This window comes from Terrapene carolina, unplaced genomic scaffold (genome assembly GCF_002925995.2).
Source record: "Terrapene carolina triunguis isolate 2854851 unplaced genomic scaffold, T_m_triunguis-2.0 Scaffold131, whole genome shotgun sequence".
NCBI lineage: Eukaryota > Metazoa > Chordata > Testudines > Emydidae > Terrapene > Terrapene triunguis.
The window spans coordinates 39,336,970-39,355,660 of record NW_020664482.1 but is presented as its reverse complement, the minus strand read 5'-3'; the positions used below and the strand labels follow the sequence as shown (position 1 = coordinate 39,355,660).

General features: G+C 46.6%; 1 protein-coding gene across 1 annotated transcript in view; it reads right to left on the bottom strand.

The window, feature by feature from the left end:
• GABRQ (gamma-aminobutyric acid type A receptor theta subunit) overlaps window positions 1-18,691 on the bottom strand; it is a 100,691-nt gene that overhangs the window by 8,914 nt on the left and 73,086 nt on the right. Inside the window, exons 4-5 of the mRNA XM_026652986.1 lie at window positions 15,284-15,504; window positions 3,860-3,942 (exon numbers count right to left, since the gene is read on the bottom strand). Of these exons, the coding sequence (XP_026508771.1) occupies window positions 3,860-3,942; window positions 15,284-15,504 (304 nt within the window). The remainder of the gene's footprint in view (window positions 1-3,859; window positions 3,943-15,283; window positions 15,505-18,691) is intronic.

Sequence of the window (18,691 nt, the reverse complement as noted above, 5' to 3'; positions counted from 1 at the left end):
TTAGCCTTAGATATCATTGCATTTATTCAAAGCTGCTTTAAAAAACATCCCCAAACACTGGACCAGATCCACAGCTGGTTAAAACAGCATAGTTCCATTGACTTCAATAGAGCAAGCCCAAGTTCCACCAGCTGAAGATCTGGCCCATGAAAGCTCACTGCTTCTGTGCATTGGGCTGGGGGTTCCTGCTGAGCCCATTCTTCCCTCTTTTGGGAGGAGAAGATCTGCACCACACTTGAGATGTGGCTGATCCAGGTCCTAGGGCGACCAAGCTCCTGCTCCCACTAAAGTCACTGGCAAAAATGCCATAGGCTAAAGGACAGAGTCAGGTCATAAGCCCACACAGACGCATAGTGTTTAAGGCCAAAAGGGACCATTAGATCATCTGGTCAAAGCTCCAGTATATAACATGACATTAAATTCCACCCATTGACCCCTGTATTGAGCCCAGTACCTTGTGTTTGTTTGGCTAAAGCATCTCTGTCAGAAAGGTAGCCAGTCTTGATTTGAAGGCACCAAGAAATGGAGAATCCACTACTTCCCTTGGGAGTTTCTTCCAATGGTGAATCCCCCTTGCTATTCAAAAATTGGGCTTAATTTCTAAATTGAATTTGTCTGGCTTCAGCTTCCAGCCATTGGCTCTTGTTCTGCCTTTCTCCATTAGGTTAAAGAGGCCAGTATTTTCTCCTCATCAAGATACTTATACACCATAATCAAGTCAGCTCTTAATCTTCTTTTTGATAAGCTAAACAGATCAAGCTCTTTAAGTCTCTCTCTGTAAGGCATTTTCTCCAGCTCTTGAATCATTTCTATGACTCTTTTCTGCATCCGCTCCACTTTAACCGTGTACACCAGACCTGGATGCAGTATTGTAGTATCAGTGTCACCAACACTGTGTACAGGTAAAAATCCCTTCCCTACTCACTCGCTATCCCCATGTTCAGACATCCAAAGATCACATTAGCCCTTTTTGCCTCAGCATTGCACTGGGAGCTGGTGTTCAGTTGCTTTCCCACTATGACCCTTCAGTCCTTTTCAGAGTCACTGCTCTCCAGGGTACAGTCCCCCATTCTGTAGGTCTGGCCTACATTCCTTGTTCCTAGATGCATACCTATGCATTTGGCGGGATTAATACACATGTTTGTATGGGCCCAGTTTACCAAGCGATCCGCATTGCTTTGTCCTTATCATTATTTACCATCCTGACACCCTTTGTGTCACCCACAAATTTTATCAGCAGCGATTTTATATTTCCTCCAAGATCATTGATGAAAATGTCGAATAGTGTTGGGCCTAGTGCTGATCCCTGAGGAACTCTACTAGAAATCCCCTCATTCAGTGATGATTACCCATCGACAACTACTTTTTGAGATTTGTCAGTTAGCCAGTTTTTATCTATTTAACGTGTGTTCTGTGGATACCATATAGTGCTATTTCTTTTTAACCAGAATGTCAAGTGGTACTGAGTTAAATGCCTTACAAAAGTCTAAGTATATTACATCTAACTACCAAACTTGTAATCTGTCAAAGAATGAAATCAGGTTGGTTTGACTATTTTCCATGAAACCATGTTAACTGCATTAGTTATATTCCTATTATTTATTGGTTGAATCACAGATCAGCTTTTCCATTACTTTGCCCAGGGTTGATGCCAGGCTAACTGGCTGATAGTAATTGGCACAGCAGTCAGGAGGGCACGTGAAGAAGAAGCTACCTTTCAGGATGCAAGCTCTCAGCTCACAAGGTTATGAAAATGTAGCCTCATCTCTTTATGACAAACTCTTTTGTGAGTCTTATATGACATCCTTCCCCTCCTCCAGCTTGATCTTCCCACACCATTTGGGTACTAATCATCTAGGTATACCTCACTTGGGGCTCGCCTAGATATACAGCGTGCAGCAAGCTAGGGGGAAATCTACCGCACACTAACTGTCTGTGTGGTCAATGCTGCAGTGCTCTGAAAGTTCCATAGTGGATTTTGATCTAATCCCATTTCAAAGGGGGATAGGTCAATGCATACTAAGGAACTTCTAGTGCACGGCATCAGAATCCACATGGACAGTTAGCACATTGCAGGCTACTGTGGGGTAGATTACCATCCGAGCCTGACGCAGACTAACTATTAGTCTAGATGAGCCCTTACTCAATTCCCTGCCATTTCAGAGGCCTCAGGCATTGGTGCACCTCGGTCCCTCCTGTTCTCTGCCTGTGGCACACAACACTTTAGTCTCCTCAGGGTTGTAATGCTTTGGCCTAATTCTGGTTGTTATTTGGTGTGGAGATGGCTGGTGGTGTTCAGTGGTCTGTGATATGCCAGAGGTCAGACAAGATGATCTAGGGTTCTCTTCTGGCTTTAAACCTTATGACTCTGCAACTGGCCTATATTATCATAGCCCTTGTTGTTTGGAGCAGAAGAGAGGAGCTAAAGGGGCTGCAGTTGCTGATGGGATTCAGGGCAGAACTATCAATCTGGCCCCCATGCCCAATAGAATCCTCAGAGCAATACGCTGCAGAGATGTCCCATCACACCACTGCTCCATGCAATTAGTCCAAGCCTCCTTAATCCCTTGTATCCGAGAACTGGCTCACTGTTGGAGTCACACAAACATCATTACACCATTTGTGTCCAAAATTTGACCTATCTTGCAATTGCCATAAGCTGATGTGCCGGAGGAGAACGTCTTCTGGATTCTAACTGTCCACTGCTGTTTCATAAATCCATAACCCTTTCACTGTGAGAGGGGTGTTTTGGTGGGTTTTGATTAAAAAACATTTAGGTAGGACTACAGCAAAATAAATAAATAAATAAACAATGCTTCTATTCCAAAGCTGTGCTGCTGACACCATTGGCAATGCTGGCACACAAATGAGAAAGGAAACAAAATGGAGCTGTGCTAGTTTCAGACGCGCCAAATATGTAAAAGACAAAATCATTAAGGAACTAAACCCTCCTCTGCATGGGTCTTTTACATACTGCAAGGAAACAGAGCTCTGATGCTAACAAATTAGCTTGAGAGTGTCCCACTAAAAACACAATCACAAGATGGGGAGCTGTGGGCAACTCTCTGCCTTCTGTTTTCTTGGTTCTACTGTAAACTACGCTCAATATACTAAGAGACACCAGCTATGACATGTCATTACTGCCTCCATCAGGACCTAATTTACATTCCATTATGCACCATGCTAAGTGCTGCAATTTGCCCTAACCAAATCAAAACTATTGCTGGAACTCAGGCAGCCCGGCACATGAAGCATTATGAAGGAAACATGGACATTGCAGACTGTGGACATAGTGGGGACATTCCTTATGAAAAAGGAAAAACTCCAGACACTTCATCTTCACTACTGTGAGAGTTGTGGCTTTGGACCGTTTCTGTAGGATGTTGCGATGCATTTTCATCTCTCCCCTCCTGCAAATATTCAGTAGGCCAGAAAATGCTGCTGGTGCAATGGCAGCTTCTAAAACCCTTGCCACAGTGAGTAAGATTTTCGATCTCACCCTGATGCTGGTACCCTGGTATCCTCTTTCCTGACTCTCCATTGCTGGGGGTTCACCTGAGTGGTTCCCACCCTTCGAAAAGGGAGACCAAGAAGCCAGGCCAGACTCTTCCATATGCCCCAACCCAGCCACAACAGAGACAAATGGGTGTGGAAGTCACAGCACCCAGTCAGGGGGAGAGTGCGTGTACTGCACCAGTGGGGAGAGAGAGAAGAATTGTGGATCCCCAGCAGCAATCAGTGGAAAACAACACAGACTGGAAGGGGAAATAACATGCAGGGACCACCTGCTTTCCCTCCTCTTATGACATGTGCAATGCTAGTCCTAGGGGAGGCAGGGGAAGGCACGAGGCATACGCACAGCTCTCAATTTCTAGCGTGCAGTTCTGCTGGTCCAGAGGGTATCTCCTCAGATCCATCATGCAAGCAGCTGTGGTGGTGATTCTGAAAAGGAAAAAAATATATTAAAGGAAGACATGAAAGTCAGGCAGCATGAGGGGCCGCTGTTTCTATGGTAACCAGGGAGAGCCATGGTGGGGAGGGAAGTATGTGGGGAGGGGGAACTGAATGAAGCTCACCCTCAACTGCATGGCTTAAGTCTTTCGTGACTCACGTCAGCCAGGCTGCATCTTTATTAAAGAAGGCGGGGGGGAGGCTGTGTTCCCTCTGTATATACATGAGAGAGAGACAAAGACACTGAGAGGGGCAGGGCTTTCGAAATGAGGGAAGAAGAGAGACATTTCTGTCTGTGAAAGAGAGAGAGCGAGGACACCCATGCCTATAAAAGAGAAGACGTGTGTTGATTAAATTGCTCTGCATTGGGGCATAAGGAAGAATAATTTATCTGATTATCTGTCTATTCAGCCAGCCAGCCAGCCAGCCAGCCTCTCCCAGTCACCATGACATTTGTCTATCACCACCCGTACCCCTCCATCTAATCTATCTTTCTATCATTGAATCTGATTATCCAAATCCCACTTCTTTGACCCTCCCTTTCTAATGAATTGCATGTCTCCTTTTCTATCAACTCCCAATTATGTTAACATATTGGGCATAGCACAAATGGGTTGGGTTGCGATAGATATGTGTGTGTGTGTGTTCACACACACACACACATCTCACACAGCTCTGATGCGGGGGTGTGAGAGTGCGTGGATGGGGCTGTGCACGTTTGTATGCGATGTGCTGTGTCTGTGGGGGGTGAATGCGGAGATATGTGCCTTTATGTTTGTGGGGAGTGGGACTGCGTGTGTCACATGTGTGAAAGACGGGGAGCAGCAGGTGAAAGAAAGACCGGGGGCGGGGGGGGTGTTCACTCTGCTGCACTCCCTTTGCATGTGGCTGCCGTACGCTTCAGATGGCAGGGGGGCAGCCGAGGGGGGATAGAGCAAATCACTGTCTAGTTAACCAGCCTGGCAACACAACACTGTCCTCATACTGTGCTGCCCCTCAGACATGACGGCTTTGCTCCCCCTCACCTGACTGCCCGATCTCCTTTGAATGCAATCTCCTTTCTGTGCAGTGTGTGTGTGTGTAGCTGGAGGTGAGGGGGAAGGGTTGGTCTCCCTGCACCCCTTTCAATTAACCATCTGGAAGGCATTAATCAAGCATCACATATTTTAGGATGCAGGCATAACCAGTGAACTGTTAACAGGGAAGCTTTGTTATCTTCTGAGCCCTGTGGCCTGGGAGGTGGAGAGAAAGAAAGGGTGATAAAGAATGAGGAGATAGAGAGCCAGAGAGAATGAGACTCAGATCAAGCAAAAGAATCAAGGAGGAAGGAAGAGATAGAAAGCCAGGGTGTATGGGGGGGGAGGGGGACAGAGAAAAGAAATGGAGAGAAAGCACTCAGCTGAGCCAGAGATGCACTCAGTGCGAGAGAGCACATCACTGAGCAGCTGTCTCTTTAAGAAATCTTGTGTGCTAAATTTATCTCTCTGCTGTCTGTGAAGACTGTTTGTAGGAGATGAAGCCTTGAGGAGAGCCTTTGCCACTGCCTGCCATGCTATAAATAGATCTGGAGAGACGGAGGGAATTTATATATATCCTCACGGGGTCTAGATACAACATTGCAACTGCCCTTTGTCAGAGGAAAGGGCCAGGGTGGGAAGGGAAAATTAACCTGTTAATCTGAATGCTGGACAATGAGGGGGGAAATGAGCTGCCTAAAACTGATCACAAATGACTGTGTATTTCATTTATTGCTTTAGCAGCAGTCAAAATTTGCACCTCCAACTGGAGAGGCAATGCCCGTCCCATCCCTTCTTAGCAGTCTTGCTATGGTCAGGAGACATCTCAGAGGGGCAAAGATGAGGTTTCCATGGGGCATCCATCCCTACTGAAGACAGACCTCGGAGTCAGCACAGCGGCTAATGCAGGCATGCGCCAGGACTGACGAGTTGCAAATGTGCATGACTCATCCCCTATGCTGCACATGGCATATACTGTACATATTATGCCACACCTGTGGGAAATAGCATCTACAAATGCATTCTTCAATTTTCCCTAAAGTGCGAGATGCAAAAATGTATTAAATGAACATTTTTCACCCCATTTGCGGGACCCTGTGGGCTAAAACCTTCCCAGAGCCTCTGTCCTAACTTTGCCAAACCAAGGACGATTAGGGGAGGGCTGCCCTGATTTTCAAGTGACCCTCTGGCCTCCCAGCAGGACTCTGCCATCACCTGCAGTGCTGGCTTCAGATCCAGAGCACGACACGGTATGCTATGGATGCTACACTCCAAAGGCCAATTCCTTTCTAGGCGTAAATCTGGCTTTCAGTGGGTTTACTACAATTTACAGCAGCGTAACTAAGAGCAGGATATGGCTCCTTGCATTTTGGAGCAAATACAACCACCAGTTAGGGATGATCATTATTGTGCAATAAACAGGATTGAGATATATTGGCCCCAGAGAATCAGATAAGTTGCCCCCTTCCCCTCCTTAAACTACAGCCCAGCCAGCAGCGTGTGCCATGCATGCCTGGTTACATGCCCTCCTCCCTTTTCATGTTGTGATGTTACCCACAGGATCAAACGGGGGCATGTGGAGGGATGAACCTGCCCCAGAAGCTGATGATGATCCTGCTGCTTTTTGAACATTCATGTGCTGGGATCCTCTCTATCTGTATCACCTGGTCTCCGAGAATTCTGCCTTACTCCTCTCCTGGATTAAAGTCGGTAATGGCACGGAGAAAGGTGAGGGTCAACACCAGCTGCCTTCATGCCTCAGATATGGCATGGATGAGACTGGCCATGTGCCCTCTGCTGCCCAGAGACAATGCGGGCATGTGGTTGAACTCCACCCCTGGAAGTGTGTTTATGCTGTTAGGGCCTGATCCAATGCTTTGGCAGCCCGTGGTCTCTGCCTAGGTGGTTGCATACGTAGCCCATTTGGCTCAACCCTCCATTTTGCCTGCTCTATTGTGTGGCATGTTCAAGGAATTGTAGGGCTGACATGGCTTATTTGGCAGTGACTGAAAGCCATGACCATCAACCAGCTTGTCGGTGGTCTACGTGACAGGAGCTGGTAGGACTCAGCCTACATCACAAAAACCAGAGCTGCCAAGATGGTCCAGAGCAACTCTGGGGCACGTCAGTGAAGGGATTGCTCCGCCACTGACCATGCCATACCTGCTCTGTGCATAAAGCCTATTAGTCTCCAAGGTGGTAAGTCCAGCATCTATCACATGCACTATGGTGACTATTAAAATGGTATATCCATTGGGCACATGTAACAAATCCACATGGGAGGATAGATAGATCTGTTCATTATATAATATGGACTGTTGGATGGCTGACCCTTATTAGGAGAGCAATCAAGGAAGAGGGGATGTAAGAAGGAGAAAATGGGAAGAGGGGCAGGACAGATGAGAGAGCGAGGAATGACAGGGGAGAATGGAGGAGAGGTGAGACAACAAAGCAGGTGGTAAAGCACAGGAGGCAAATGGGGGAAAGAAGACAGAAACCGAGGGGGATCCAGAGAGGCAGTGAGGGGAAGGAGATGGGAGAGGGATGGCAAGAGAAGAATGAGAGGTTAAAAGACAGAAAGTAGGAGGAGTGGAGTCTCCCCCTGTGAGAAGGGAGGTGAAGAGACAGAGAACAAACTATGCCACGGTAAACAGTTACAGACAGAGCGCACTGCCTCCAGGGGGAAGACAAAACAGAAAGGGAGAGAATGGCGAGGGGAGATGGGGGGGGGACAAAAGGGAAGGATGTCACATTCTCTTTGACATTAGAATGCCGCCAGATTGTATCATTTATTTATTTATTTATTTATTCAAAATTTGTGTGGTGTGAAATTTTGTCTGCTTTGATGGGAATTCATAGAGACATTGCCCATCAGAGGGATAAACTCACCAGCCTCTTGCACACAGCATTCAGTGCAATGGCCTGATTTCATGGCCTCCCACTGACCACAAATGCTGGCTAGCTCCCTGTGGCTTGGACACAATCACCCCTACTACCTTTGCCCCACCCCACTTTCCTTGAAATCACAATCTCCTCCCCTCACATACCTCCCAAAGAGGATTTTGCCCTTCCATGTAACTCATTTCTGCTCAGCTCTGACAGGCAGAAGAAGTCACACAGAGCTGCTATTTCTGGTGAACAAAACAGCTTTCATTTGGTGGGAGATGGAGGCTAGGACAACTCTGGAAATCTTTTTAAAGGAGGAATCTAGCCCAGGGATACACAAAGTACGTTGGATAAAAATCTGTGGCTGATCATGTGTCCCCACTTCCCTCTAGGGAATGGAAACAGAGCTGAGTCTGTGTCATAGACACCATACTGCTAGCAGCTAGTGGGGATTCTCCTTCAGCACAAGTAGTAGAGGCATGTGCCTTGGCAGTTGCCATCGTGAAGCTCTGAGTAGTTGTGAAATGCCAGGATGAGACAGCAGTGAAGTTCTGAGTTGGCTCCCGATTTGTTACAACATGAATGGATCCCAAACTGCAACTGGAGCGTGAACCAAACCTTAAGGGAATACCCACTTAACATAATCTTCTCATTGTCACTTCTGGGCAGCAGCAGAAGGAGGCTGTTCTCTCACTATGAGCTGCCGGGCACCCTGGTCTCCCACTGAATTCAGAGAAACACATCAATCTATTCCTGGCAATGGTAAAGGGGACACTGTTCTCATGAGATGTGCAGCCTGATCAGAGGTCTGGACACAGCTGTGAGAAGCATCTTACCTACTGGGAAGCATCAAATGAAACTGTTAGGGGTTTTCCCATCGCTGACGTAGGCAGAGAATTATTAGGCTGTGTGTATGTGAAGGGGTGTGAAGAGCCAATTCAACCTCCTAATACTTCTGCTTATCATCATGAGTTAGGAGGGACCAGGGGGCTTTATCCTGCCTCACCTTGCTCGTAGCTCTGGCAGGACTCCTGAATCTTAACGCGTCTCATGCTAGGGACTCCCCTCTCCCAAGATAATCTGTCTTTTCCCCCTGCCTAAGTGTTCCAGCTCAGACAGACACAATACCAGCCATTTTGTTTCCTTCTCTGATCCTCCTCATTGCTGTTTGTTTATTAATGGCTTCTTCTGTCTTATGTAGAGTGATTACATAAGATCGCAGACACGGAGGGAAAGAGCTCAGAGCTGCTATTAAAAACCTGCCATATTCAAGTCTCTGCCTGTGCCAGGCCCATGCTGCGAAGCCTGTAGATCAGTTCCAGCATTCTTGGGCACCTGGTCCTGACAACTGCCCCAGCTGGACCTGCTTTTGGATTTGGATTTCCCTTCAGCCTGCTTTTTCCCAGTTGTCTGTCTCACTTGTTATCCCTGTGCCTTGTGCTCCTCCCTTGATGACAGCAGCTCCCTCTATCAAACTTCTCCATTCAATTCATTCAAGCTCTTTTTGGCCTCTCACCATCCATTTGCCCTCAGTCCCTTCATCAAAGGGGCCAGGGGAAGAACACTCATCAGCTGGCACAGTAAAGCACTTCATCAAAACTTCCATTGCCTTCAAAAGAAATGGGAGCAGACTCTTAATGTGGTGTGTGTGTGTGTTTGCACACGCGTGAGCACAGGGGGGAATTTCCCTCCTTTGAGGTCTTCCCAAGTAGAATGAAGTCCCTCTCCTCCTAAATTTTCCTCATCACTGCAAAGCCCGACACCGTGACACCATGAACTTTGCCTTATCTTCAGAAAGTCCGTCCATAGTTGTGAATGAGAGAGGGGAACACTGTACACAATTGCCAGTTCCTGCAAGTGAGTGGAGATGGAGCCAGCTCTTGGTTTGCTAATTTATTTCTGTGTATGAAGTAGGTAGGTACTGGTACAAACCCTAAAACACACACAGTCGATACCAAGAAAAAAAAATCATGTTTTGTCTCAAACTGGGGATCGGGACCCCTCAGGGGGTCATGAGGTTATTACATGGGGGGTCGCAAGCTGTCAGCCTCCATCCCAAACCCTGCTTTGCCTCCAGCATTTATAATGGTGTTAAATATATTTAAAAGATGTTTTTAATTTATAACGGGGGGTCACACTCAGAAGCTTGCTATGTGAAAGGGGTCACTAGTATAGAAGTTTGAGAACCACTGATTTAAATTCTCCCAAGAAGCCAAAAAAGACAAAGTCCATCAAGGCAAAGACTCCAGAAGTGAAGGAAAGTGAGCAGGGGCCACCTCAGAACTGAAACGGCACAGGGCCAGTGAGCCATGAGGGGGCTAACCCCACAACTCTGAGCAGCACAGAGTGAGTTCACCTTAGAGGGTTATGTCTACATTGCAGCTGGGCATGAACATCCCAGCCCAGGCAGAATGACTCACACTAGCAGGCCTCGACTAGCATGCTAAAAATAGCAGCATGAACTCCGGTGGAGACTCAGGCTAGCCAGTCCAGCTCAGGCCCAGTGGATCAGGTCAGCTGCTGCCTGAGCCACAATGTCCACATTGCTGTTTTTAGCACACTAGCTCAAGCCCCGCTTGCATGAGTCTGTCTGTCCAGGCTGCCAAACTCACTTCCTGCTGCAGTGTAGACATGCCCATTTGGACTCCTACTGACTTTAATGGGGACTTATAAAGGCAAAATTATTAATTGCTCAATGAGAAAAATCTCAAACCTTTAACCTTTCAAAGTCTCTCAGAAAAATATGCTGGCAAACATCGCTTTCTGCCTGGCAGCGAACACAACTTCTGAAGGCCCTGAGTGGTTTACAAATCCCTGGTGAATCCCTGTTTTTCCCTTACTATGGTGGTGCAACAAGTTAACACAAGCTGCTATTCATGGCTGGAGTGCACAGCCCCAAACCCTCCAGCCACAAAGCTGAAAGAGTTTGTTTTCTATTCAGCCTCTTTGTTCCATTACAAAGTTGCCACATGACCAGCAAACACTTCTCAGGATTGAGGGACATTGCAGGGGTCTGGAAATGGAATAGCAAGGGGGTGATGCAGATCAGGATTGAGGTGAGTTGACAAAATTGTGGGGGAGAAAGCAAGTTTTAAATCCTTGGAGTGCAACAGATCTAGACTGAAGTCCACTGACAGCACTGTGCAGTGCCTGGGACTGGACTCGCCCAAGGTCAAATGTAGGAGCATTGTCAGAGCTACTGTATATGGTGGAAAGTAGCTTATATAGTACTGGCCTTCACAATGCCCGGCATGAAGATGCAGTTGCTATTCAGCATTTGTGGCTTGATTAAACTTCTATTTTGCTTATGGTATCTTTCTGGTATCTCTCACTCTTCCATTGGGGGAACCAAAGTTTAACCAATGGCTCTTGAACCCCAAGGGCAAGGGCCTTTTTCACAGTAGCTCATAAAGGGTCTGACATTTGCAGAAGATCTGCCCCAGGTTCCAGCCAAGTTATTTTGGCTTTTTCCTTTTTCATGGGACCATGGGCATTAGAGATGTCATCCCCATGTCTCTTCCTGCACCACAACTCCCCAGGCTCCTCGCCCCCGAGCTTTGGGTTACCCTCCCTACATATTTGCATTTTTTCCTCTAAATTGAATCAGGTCTGGTTATTTCCTGCCCTGGTGTATGACTCCTCCAGGATTCCTGGCATTATAGAGTAGAGGTCCCATTTGTTTATGGTCCTCCAACTAGCTCTCAGTCCAAGCCAATACAAATTAGTTGTGGAGTAAGTTTCATCAGACATTGTGTATCAAACACATCCCCAAGACAAAGCAATATTACATCTGCTGCATTCCCTTCATCCACTTATCTGCTAATTCTACCAAAAACAAGCATATGTGCTTCTCCCCAACAGAGGGACTGTCACAATAGAGCAAAGGGGAAGAAGAAAAAGGCCTCATTTGTCCATGAAAACAAAGTACTCAGAACTCGATCTTGTTCTCATTGATGTTAACAGCAAAGCTCCCATTGACTTCAGTGGGGCCTAAATGGACCCTGAGGGCTCTATCCTGCAAGGTGCTGAGCTTCTGGCCCTGGTACAGCAAAGTACTTAAGTGGGTGCTTAAAGCCCTTGGTTTGTAACTTTCTGAATGCCCCTGCATTTCCGACATCACAGTCTGTTGCAAAGAAAATGACTGGGATGCCACAGCAAGAAGGAGTAACTTCACTGCAAGATCAACTTAAAGGAGAGAATGGGACTGGAAGGAAGGTGGCACGTGAAGAAACAAACATAGCTATGGTACCTAGTAAAAAAGGCCAGGAAAACTATGAAAAACACAAGACAGAAACAAAAATCACCTTGCTTAGCACTGCGTGTCAATTTTCTCCACTCTGGAAGCTCTGTTTGAAAGACTGCCCTTTCAGCGAAACTCCCACATGCCACAGAACCCAACAGATCTGGCACCAAAATACAGAAAGGACCTGATATTCAGAAGAACCCTGCGATTTTGCTCCCATGTTTTTGCAGATGCATATGTAAGCAGAGTCAGGATGAGCTCTATCCTGACATCTGGTGGTGAATTATGGCGAGTGTGGAAAAGAACTCCAGGGGCTGATCTTGTTTGCATAGGCACACCCACCCACCTGGCATGAGACAACAGCAACTGAAAGTGGTTACTTTGGCTGGTGTGGGATCCTCAGTTTCTCTGTTATTGGGGCAGGAAGAATAAAGTTTTGTTACCCTGATTCTGTGAATAAAGGCCTGTGGAACTGTTGTATGACAGAAGGACTCACCATTAACTAAGTAGCACTCGCTTGACAAGGGTTACAAAACCTAGTGAATTGAGAGAGGTTGGGAAGCAGATATTTGTACGTGGTGGTGTGAGCCCCTTTTGTAAGCCTGAAACACCAATTACACCTCTTTCTCTCTCCACTGTTGAATGTCAGAGCTAACTTTGATTCCATTAGAAGTCTACTTACAGGCTGCTGAACTGAATTCACTTTGGGCCAATAGTGCACCAGCACTGGGGCTCCCCTACTACTAGCTGAGATCACTGAGTGCTGTGTTAACTAGTGGCTAGCGGAGCAGTTTGTGGGGGACGGCTAGAGGAGCAGCTAGCAGAGCGGAGCCTTGCGGGGACGGTTGGAGTGACCCAAGGAATGGCGAGCGGAACCGTTTGTGGGAACTGCTGGAGCGGAGCAGCTGGTAGAGCAGAGCAGTTCGTGGGATGGCAGGAGCGGCTTGTGGTGAAGGCTGTGGCGGAACCCCATGGAGAGGCGGCCGGTCGGCCTCGGATCATGTAAGGTGCCCCTTAACACCCTGCGTGCCCCCCCTTTGAACTCTGGGGCTGCACTGACCAGGGACAGAGACTTTGGGGGTTGTTGGACTTTTGGGACTTTGGTTATTCTTGGGTTGCTGAACCCAAGAGACTTTGGGGGTGTTGGACTTTTGGGACTTTGGTGATTCTTGGGTTGCTGAACCCAAGAGACTTTGGGGGTGTTGGACTTTTGGGACTTTGGGTGAGTTTTGGGTTGCTGGTTTCAAGAACCAACGGGAAAGGACACGGTCCAATTTGCTGGGGTGAGTCTTCGCTCATGGTTTGGTCTATGAACTCTAGTTGTGGTGTTTTCCCAATTTAATGCTATGTCGTTTACCTCATGTTATTAAACATTTTCTGCTACACCGAGACTCTGTGCTTGCAAGAGGGGAAGTATTGCCTCTTCGAGGCACCCAGGGGTGTGTGTAAGATTTTCCCAGGTCACTGGGTGGGGGCTTGAGCTGGTTTTGTGTTACGCTGTTGGGAGGGGACCCCTATGTACTGAACCCGACCATTGCTGCTATCAACTCAGCCTGGCAGAAGGGTTACACATATAACTGAGGGTGCAGTTTTGTGGATCTAAATAATTGCAAACATAACACTTCAGTATTTAGCTGCCCAATTGCACCTGCCGGTCAGGTGTCCACATACTACTGAATGTGCTAGAAATTATTTGTGGCCGCAAAATTGCACCTTGCAGTTATCGATGTCAGCAAAAACACAGGTGCAAAATGAAAGGCCCCTAAGAAAATGTTGCCTCAAACCTCTATGCACATGATGGATGGACTTTTTAAAGTGTCCCTCAGAAGACTGCAGTTTCATCACATTAAGACTTCTGGCCTGCAATGAACATAGGGAACTTCCACTGAATGCAACAGGACTTGCAGACTCTGAACCTCTCATGATTTTTTGTGGTGGGTTTCATTGTGCTCTGCCATCAAGGGAGCAGACTGCAGGCAACCCAACAGACAGTGTTTTATTTAAACACAGATCTTAACAGGAGCCTGTAGGTAACAGTGGCAAATACCTCAGTCATCCTCTTCCTCCTTAGCCCAAATACCAGGCCCCTTGTCTCACCCCTGAAGATGGCCTGTCTAGGGTAGTTCTGAGCTCTTTTTAGCTGCAGCCCCAGCAGTTAAGTAGAAAGGAATCGTGGTAGAATGTATGAAATGGAAATTCCCCCAAAACATGCAGGATCAAAGGAGCTGGTGCTGTGTATGGTAAAGATTGGTGCAGTCCATTCCAAATGGAGATGTTTCCTTCCCCTTTGCTGGGCTGGGAAGGGAGCCCAGTGCAGCTCTCTCATTTATTTGTGACTGTTGGAGGCAGGTCTAAGAGCTGTGTGTAAACTTGAGCACTATTTCCTTGCTAAGTATCAAACTTTCTATCCCCAACCATACTGGCACTAGTGTCAGCCAGAAAAGAAAAAGCTGCAGGAAGTTATTTATTTTATACTGGGGAAAGTATATCTTTATACTGTCTCATATTAAGAAACAGCTGATCTGATTTGTTTCAAACTTTCCATCAATATTCACTTTTGGGCAGAGAGCAGACCTGGAAAATTTCATCTCTATTATCCAAACTTGCAGAAAGTTATAATTAATGTATTATTAAAATACTGAGCTGTTAGATAGAGCTTTTTATCAGTAGAACTCAAAGAACTTTACCGAGGAGGTGGGTATCATTATCCTCATTTGACAGATGGGGAAACTGAGGCACATGGCAGGGAAGTGACTTGCCCCAGGTCACCCATCAGGCCAACGGCAGAGCTGTAAACCCTGCTCGCCTGAGTCCCAGCCCAGTGCTCTATCTTCTAGACCACACTAGGCCCTTTTGAAAGGGGCATTTCAAATGGAAACATTATGCAACTTGAACTGTAGCAACCTGAAACAGTATGCAACCTCAATTACTCCTCTGCCCCTAATACTGGTCTTCTCCAGTTCAGGGATCACTTTGCCCACCACTGAAATGCAACCACTTCTGGTGTGGAATGCGATATTAGACCACTTAGAAGTAAGCAACTCTTGAGCAAGCCTTTCTTGGCCTGGCTATGCTTTCTTTAAAGACAGATTTTGAGAGCTGCTCTGCGTATGGCCAGAGAGTTGGATGATGGGACAGCAATGTCATTCATCAGCATACAAGTAATGAAAACTTCTCCCACGCTTACCTCAAGCCATACAGCACTGTCCCATCTGGATGGAGCCGAATCATGCGGTTCTTCACTGTCACCCCATGCAGAAAGGACTTCTTGTCATTCAGGAAATAGGTGTCAGGAAGCCACAACTGGTCAGCCACACGGTTGTCCAGGGTCAGGTTCAGAGGAAGGTCACTGTATGCTAGGCGTTTGTCCCGCCAGCTCTGCTGGAAATACATGGTGATAGTGTAGTCCTGGGAGAGAAAACACACAACCGTCAGGCTGTCCCATGGGAGATACCCTGGTCCCTTGTCTTACTCCTGCTGCCACTGAGATGCCTGACATGTCTCCAAAGCTTTTGCACCCAGGGGTCTGCATTCCCCACATGGTGTGTTATAGGAACTGTGCCTTCTTTTGGAAGAGTAAAGCTACAGGGCACTAGAATGAGCTTTCTAAGGGGAGGAATTGGCTTGACTTGTCACTGATTCAACACTCAAAGGAGAGAACTTGTTGCAGTTCAGCCACCTCTTCCCTGCTCCACATTCTGCCCACTGCTCCTTAACACCAGAGTCACAGTGTGGTGGCGTGTGTCTGAGATCAGGGAGACAACAGAATACATGCAAAGTTGGCTAAATGTTTTTGAATGGCAGTGGCCCCATCAGTAGTATTGGTCAGTAAGGTCCCGTGGGAGGAAAATCTAAGGGATAAAGTTGTTCAGGAGAGCTGGCAGTTTCTCAAAGAGACAAAATTAAAGGCACAACTGCAAACTATTCTGATGTGAAGGAAAGCTAGGAAGAATACTAAGAGGCCAATATGGCTCCATCAGGAGCTCTTTAATGACCTGAACATCCAAACGGAATCCTACAAAAAGTAGAAATATGGAAGAATTGCTAAGAAGGAGACCAAAAGAACAGCACAAGCATATAGGGACAAAATCAGAAAGGCTAGGGCACAAAATGAGTTACACCTGGCAATGGACACAAAAGGCAATAAGAAGAGATTCTTTAAATATATTAGAAGCAAGAGAAAGATGAAGGTAAGTGTAGGTCCTCCACTTAGTGGGAAAGTAGAGATAATAATTGATGACATCAAGAAGAATGAGGTGTTTAATACCTGTTTTGATTCAGCCTTCACTGAAAAGGTTAATAGTGACCAGATACTCAACATAGCTGATATTGACAGCAAGGGGGAAGGAATGCAAGCCAAAATAGGGAAAGAACGGGTTAAAGAATATTTAGATAAATTAGATGAATTCAAGTCAGCAGAGCCTGCTGAAATTCATCCTAGGGCAGCGGTTCTCAAACTGAGGTCCGCGAGGGCATTCCAGAGGCTCTGTGAGTCATGTCCAGGGCCGCTGGCCCCACCGATCAACTCCCCCATCCCAGTGCCTCCTGCATGCCACGGAACAGCTGTTCAGCAGTGTGCAGGAGGCGCTGGGAGGGAGGGGGAGGAGTGGGGACAGGGTGCACTCGAGGGAGTTGGCAGAAAGAGGAGGGGCAGGGGTGGAGCAGGGTCAGGAAGAGGTGGAGCGTGGTGGGGCCTTGGGGTAAGGGGTGGACTGGGGGCGAGGTCTGGGGCTGAGCGGGGGTTGAGCACCCCCAGGGAAAATTAGAAGCTGACTTGGGGGTCCATGAAAAATTTTAAATCAAAATGGGGTCCTCAGGTTGCTAACGTTTGAGAACTGCTGTCCTAGGGTACTTAAGGAATTAGCAATCTCGGAACAGTCAGCAATTATCTTCAAGAACTCATGGAGTACAGGTAAGGTCCCAGATAACTGGAGAAGGGCAAACATAGTACCTATCTTTAAAAGGGGGAACAAAGGGACCCAGGGAATTATAGACCAGTCAGCCTAACTTCAATACCTGGAAAGATATTGTGACAAATTATTAAACAATCAGTTTGTAAGCATTTAGAGGACAACAGCGTTATAAGGAATAGCCAGCATGGATTTGTCAAGAACAAATCATGCCAAACCAACCTAATTTCCTTCTTTGACAGGGTTACTGGCATAGTGAATGGGAGGAAAGCAGTAGATGTTATATGTCTTGATTTTAGTAAGGCTTTTCACACAGTCCCACATGACAGTCTCATAAACTAATTATGGAAATGTGGTCCAGATGAAATTACTATAAGGTGATGCACTTGTTGAAAGTACGTACTCAAAGAGTAGTTATGAATGGTTTGCTGTCAAACTGGGAGGATGTATCAAGTGGGGTCTGACCGGGGTCAGTCCTGGGTCTGGCACTATTCAATATTTTCATTAATGACTTGGATAATGGAGTGGAGAGTATGCTTGTAAAATTTGCAGATGACACCAAGCTGGGAGGGGTTGCAAGCACTTTGGAGGACAGGATTAGAATCCAAAACAATCTTGATAAATTAGAGATTTGGTCTGAAACCAACAAGATGAAATTCAACACAGACAAGTGCAAAGTACTTCAGTTAAGAAGGAAACATCAAATGCACAACTATAAAATGGGGAATAACTGGCAAGGTGGTAGTACTGCTGAAAAGGATCTGGCAGTTAGAGTAGATCACAAACTCAATGAGTCAACAAGGTGATGGCATTTGAGAAAAAGGCTAATATCATTCTGGAGTATATTAACAGGAGTGTTGTAAGACATGGGAGGTAATTGTCCTGTTCTATTCAGCACTGGTGAGGCCTCAGTTGGAGTATTGTGTCCAGTTGTGCGCGCTACACATTGGGAAAGAGGTGAACAACTTGGAGAGAGTCCAGAGGAGAGCAACAAAAATGATCATAGGTTTAGAAAACTTGACCTATGGGGATAAGTTTAAACAAAATTGGGCATATTTAGTCTTGAAAAAAGAAGACTGAGGGGGGACCTGGCAACAGTCTTTAAATAAGTTAAGGGCTGTTATAAAGAGGATGGTGATCAATTGTTCTCCATGTCCACTGAAGGTAGGACAAGAAGTAATGGCCTTAATTGGCAACTAGGGAGATTTAGGTTAGATATTAGGAAAACTTTCTAATTATAAGGTTAGTTAAGCTCTGAAATAGGCTTCCAAAGGGAGGTTGTGGAATCTCTGTCATTGGAGGTTTTTAAGAACAGGTTGGACAAACACCTGTCAGGGCTGGTCTAGGTTTATTTGGTCCAGCCTCAGCACAGGGGGCTGGACCTGATGACTTCCCGAAGTCCCTTCCAGCCCTGCATTTCTGTGATTCTATGAAGACCCCAAAACTGTTGGGGATCAGGCTGGGGTTTGTGTATATCCCAGATTCATTCATCAATCATATTAATGGTCATGTCTATGGCTCTCATCACCACAGTGTTGATGGAGTGCTGGCACATCAAGCTTCACTCGCCACCTCTACCGGTTGGACCTCTAGAAGGGAATCTGTTCCAGGTTTGGGTGTATAATTATTATTACGTGTCTTGCAGTAGCACATAAGGGCTCCAACCATGATCAAGGCCCCATTGT